The following is a 3661-nucleotide window of genomic DNA, read 5'->3' as shown; positions in this document are numbered from 1 at the left end:
ATAAGCAAAGTTTTATGAATGAAACAACATTCATTCATAAAACCAGTTACCCCAATAACTGGTTAATTGAGTTTCACTTTCAATCCAATTGCTGCTTAAATCACTGAAACTTGCACTGCTTCAACATTGTAATGCAATAAATATATAAGTAACAAATAAATTTGTTAGTCTCTAAGGTGCCACAAGTCCTCCTTTTCTTTTTGTGAATACAGACTAACACGGCTGCTACTCTGAAATTGTAACTTTGTTCACTGTTTGCCATTCCTTACACTTGTCCATGTTGTAACCCAAACTCCATTTTAACTTGTCCCAAACTCCATTTTAAAATGCTCACTTCATTTTTGCAAAACCCTGCTGTAATCTTATTAGTTTAGTTTAGATGTGTGAATGAGGTATGTATGGATGATGGAATCAACCTCCAGCCCCAGCCTGTCCTGATGAAATAAAGTGTAAACACCAACGGCTGAAGATGCAGACAACAGCCCTGACAAAGCAAGAAGAGTCCACCCTAACAAGAAAAGAACAAAAGTACAACTGAAGAAACATCAAAGCCAGGTCCCAGGCTGAAAATCATGTCTGCAATTGACGGGTGATCAATCACACCAAACCCAGAGGCAGCGTGACACAGCACCATCTATAGACTCTGGATTCAAACTAAAGCCTACAAAAAGGATGGGTGAGAGGGAAGACTTTGGAGGGTAACATTCTGCTGCCAACATGGAAGGGCAACAGTGCATGCCCAACAGAGACCCAGCCCTTCCTTGTGCCCGGCTTTCTTGGCCAGTTAGCTGCCACAAGCTACAAACCCAAGCCACGAACTCAAGCTACATTCAGGACTGGTAACTATACAGCAGCTGCAGAACATTTGGGGTGTGTGTGTGTGTGTGTGTGTGTGTGTGTGTATACATAGGTATTAGATATTAGTTATTGGTCATAAATCAAATTGTGTTATAATAAATGTGACGTCTTGTCCCCTGAAACGATCCTGTGCAGTTTTGTCTGTATAACACTGATCAGATGAAGAGAAACCATTTTTATACTTCCTCATTAAGGTCAGAGCTGCCTGAGGAAAGGAGGGTGGTGATGCTGCTGGTCAGAATTGAAGGGCACGGGCATGAATGTGTTCATGGGGAACCCAGGGCAGAGAGAGAGTAGGGGGCTGCAAGCTGAGATTGAGGGGCATTAGCAGAGCTCGGTGTGGGTGGGGAGAGGCCAGGGCTGGGACAGCAGAGGCTGTGGGTTGGGAGTGAGGGGCACCGGCAGAGCTGTGAGTTTCCAGGTTCGGGCTGGATTAGGAAGGTGCCAATGGGTCAGGACTTAGGCTCTGTCTGCAGCAAATGAAGAGTATTTGTAGCGCACGTCAGCACTGCTATGCTAGCTTTAATTTAGCTAACACAGGTTAAAAGGGAAGTAGAGACATAGTGGCATGGACTTCAGCATAGGCTACCAACCAGAGTAGCTTCTGGTGGTCTGGAACTTGATTGATTAAAGCTGGCCCAGCTCTGCCCACCCATGCTACAATCACACCTTCGCTTGCTGGGTAGACGCACCCTGAGATGTTTCCATGAAGCCCAGGTGTCTAGCAGGACATGTGCTATTTATTCCCCACCCATGCCCTTCCTACCAGGTCACTGCTTTTAATTGCCAGGTATCAGGAAGTCCTGCTGACACAATTGTTTACTGGATTTGCCCTCTCACTCCATGTCTGGCTGGGCTCTATATAACCCATGCCAAAATGTGCAGGAGGATCAGGATCTGCAGAGGCTGGGGTCCGTCTCTCCGACAACAGCAAAGGAACAAGGACTTGGGTAAATTGCAGGAGATTCCACCAGCTGGGAGACAGGAAAGAACAGTGTCACATGGGGCTGCAACTTCACGATTTGTTTCTGGGATGCAGCATGACCTAGTGGTTAGAGCAGGTGGACAGGGAGTCAGGACTCCTGAGTGCTATCTCCCCTCTGGGAGGGGAGTGGGGAATAATGGGATAGAGTGGGGAGGCCCTGATTTCAACTGGGGTCTGTGCAGCACATGGCACAATGGGGGCCCAGATCTTCGGCAGGGTATTTAGGTGCCATGTGATAAAAATAATAACTCTCTTATATTTGGGCAAGAGTTGGGTGGGAGGTGAGGGGCCCTGGGGCTAGAGTGGGATGGGATCATGGGTTGTGGTGGTTTTTGGGGGACAGAGTGGGGTGCGAGGGTATAATGGTGGGCTTGGGGTTCAGGCCCTGGAGGTTCCATGGAGGAGACAGATCCTCCCCCGCCATGCTGTCTCCATCCATCTCCCCCCTCTCCCCACTGCAGGTCGATCCAGTGACAGACACGGCCATGGCCCCAAGAGGACCCCGCTCCACGCTCCTACTGCTCCTCATCCTGCTGGCTGCCGGCCTGGCCCAGCTCAGTGAAGGTGCCAGCTACCAGCAGTTTGTGAGACAACACGTCAACAACCCCAAGACCAGTGCCCCCAGCAACCGGCTCTACTGCAACCTCCTGATGCAGCGCAGGGGCCTGACCCGCTGCCAATGCAAACCAACCAATACCTTCATCCACGCCCCCACCGGCCAGCTCCGAGACATCCGCGGCAGCAGACGGAGACCCGTCAGCGGCAACCTCTATGACAGCAACAGATCATTCAGCGTCACCACATGCCGGGTGCTGCCTGGCTCCCGACCAGGGCACTGTAGATACAGGGCTGCAACCGGAGTCACCAGGGTCCGTGTGGCCTGTGTCCAGGGGCTGCCTGTGCACTTAGAGCCAACGTATCTGCCATGAGCTGGGAGCAGGGGATCCCCCTGCTGCCCCCACGCCCCTTTTGCTCATTGGCATTCTTCTTTCGCTGGGGGCTCTCCTGCCCTATCCTTGCCCCACCTGGGTAGCGCCCGCCATGAATCTCCACAGGGACATTCAGCATCTCCCTTTATCCCACAGGACAGCAATTGGGGCCTGTGGGGAGATTTCCCACGCTAGGTGCCCAGTTCCCATCCACGCAAGTGAAAATCCAGGCATCCAGCCCTCCCAGCTGGCACTGAGACCCTCAGTCTGAGCCCAGCGCTCGTGTTGCTGGGCAGGATCCAAACACAACTGGCCTGGACTTGGGCTGGGCTGCCCCGAACCACCAGGAGTGGAAGAGGCCGAGCAGCTCTGAAATCCCAGACTGATTTGGTTCGGGTCCCCTACTTTACTCTCCCAGGATAGACCAAAATTCCCATGAACCCCTTGGTGGCCACCCCTCCCCCATCCCCTGCTCCCTGCTGCCCCTAGTGCCCATTATACTGTACAGCCCTTTCCCATCCCTGATCCACTGGATGCTGTGTGGATGTTGTCTCAGGCTGAGCCCTGGGGAAGCTATCACTGAGTTTCATATTCTCGCTACTTCTTGCAATAAAATACTTTCCTGCAAATGCAGAACAAGGGGAGTGTTTTTGTGGGGGCTGGGTGCAGAATCACTGGTTATCCGGAGTTATTTAACCCTAGCAGCATGCCAGGAATACAGCTAGATTGCTCAGAGGGATCAGGGAATGGAATAAGGTGCAGAGGCTCCGATCCAGCCCTAGGTCAGGGGACCAGCTGGCTCAGGGGGCGGGGGAGTGCAATCTGGGGCTTTTCCTCTTTAAGGGGCACTGGCTCTGATCTGGCTCCAGAACTGGCTGGCTCACGGGGG

The 3661-nt window shown here is 52.1% G+C and overlaps 1 protein-coding gene across 1 annotated transcript; it reads left to right on the top strand.

The window, feature by feature from the left end:
• The first annotated feature begins 692 nt into the window (after nt 1–692).
• Nucleotides 693–2772, top strand: LOC141997497 (ribonuclease-like). The gene is made up of 2 exons (XM_074969875.1): nt 693–839; nt 2305–2772. The coding sequence occupies exon 2, from the start codon at nt 2329–2331 to the stop codon at nt 2770–2772; it is 444 nt and encodes a 147-aa protein (XP_074825976.1). The 5' UTR covers nt 693–839; nt 2305–2328.
• Nucleotides 2773–3661: the final 889 nt, after the last annotated feature.

The sequence above is a fragment of the Natator depressus genome, chromosome 13 (assembly GCF_965152275.1).
Source record: "Natator depressus isolate rNatDep1 chromosome 13, rNatDep2.hap1, whole genome shotgun sequence".
NCBI classification, from domain to species: domain Eukaryota; kingdom Metazoa; phylum Chordata; order Testudines; family Cheloniidae; genus Natator; species Natator depressus.
This window is presented reverse-complemented; position numbering and strand designations above follow the sequence as displayed.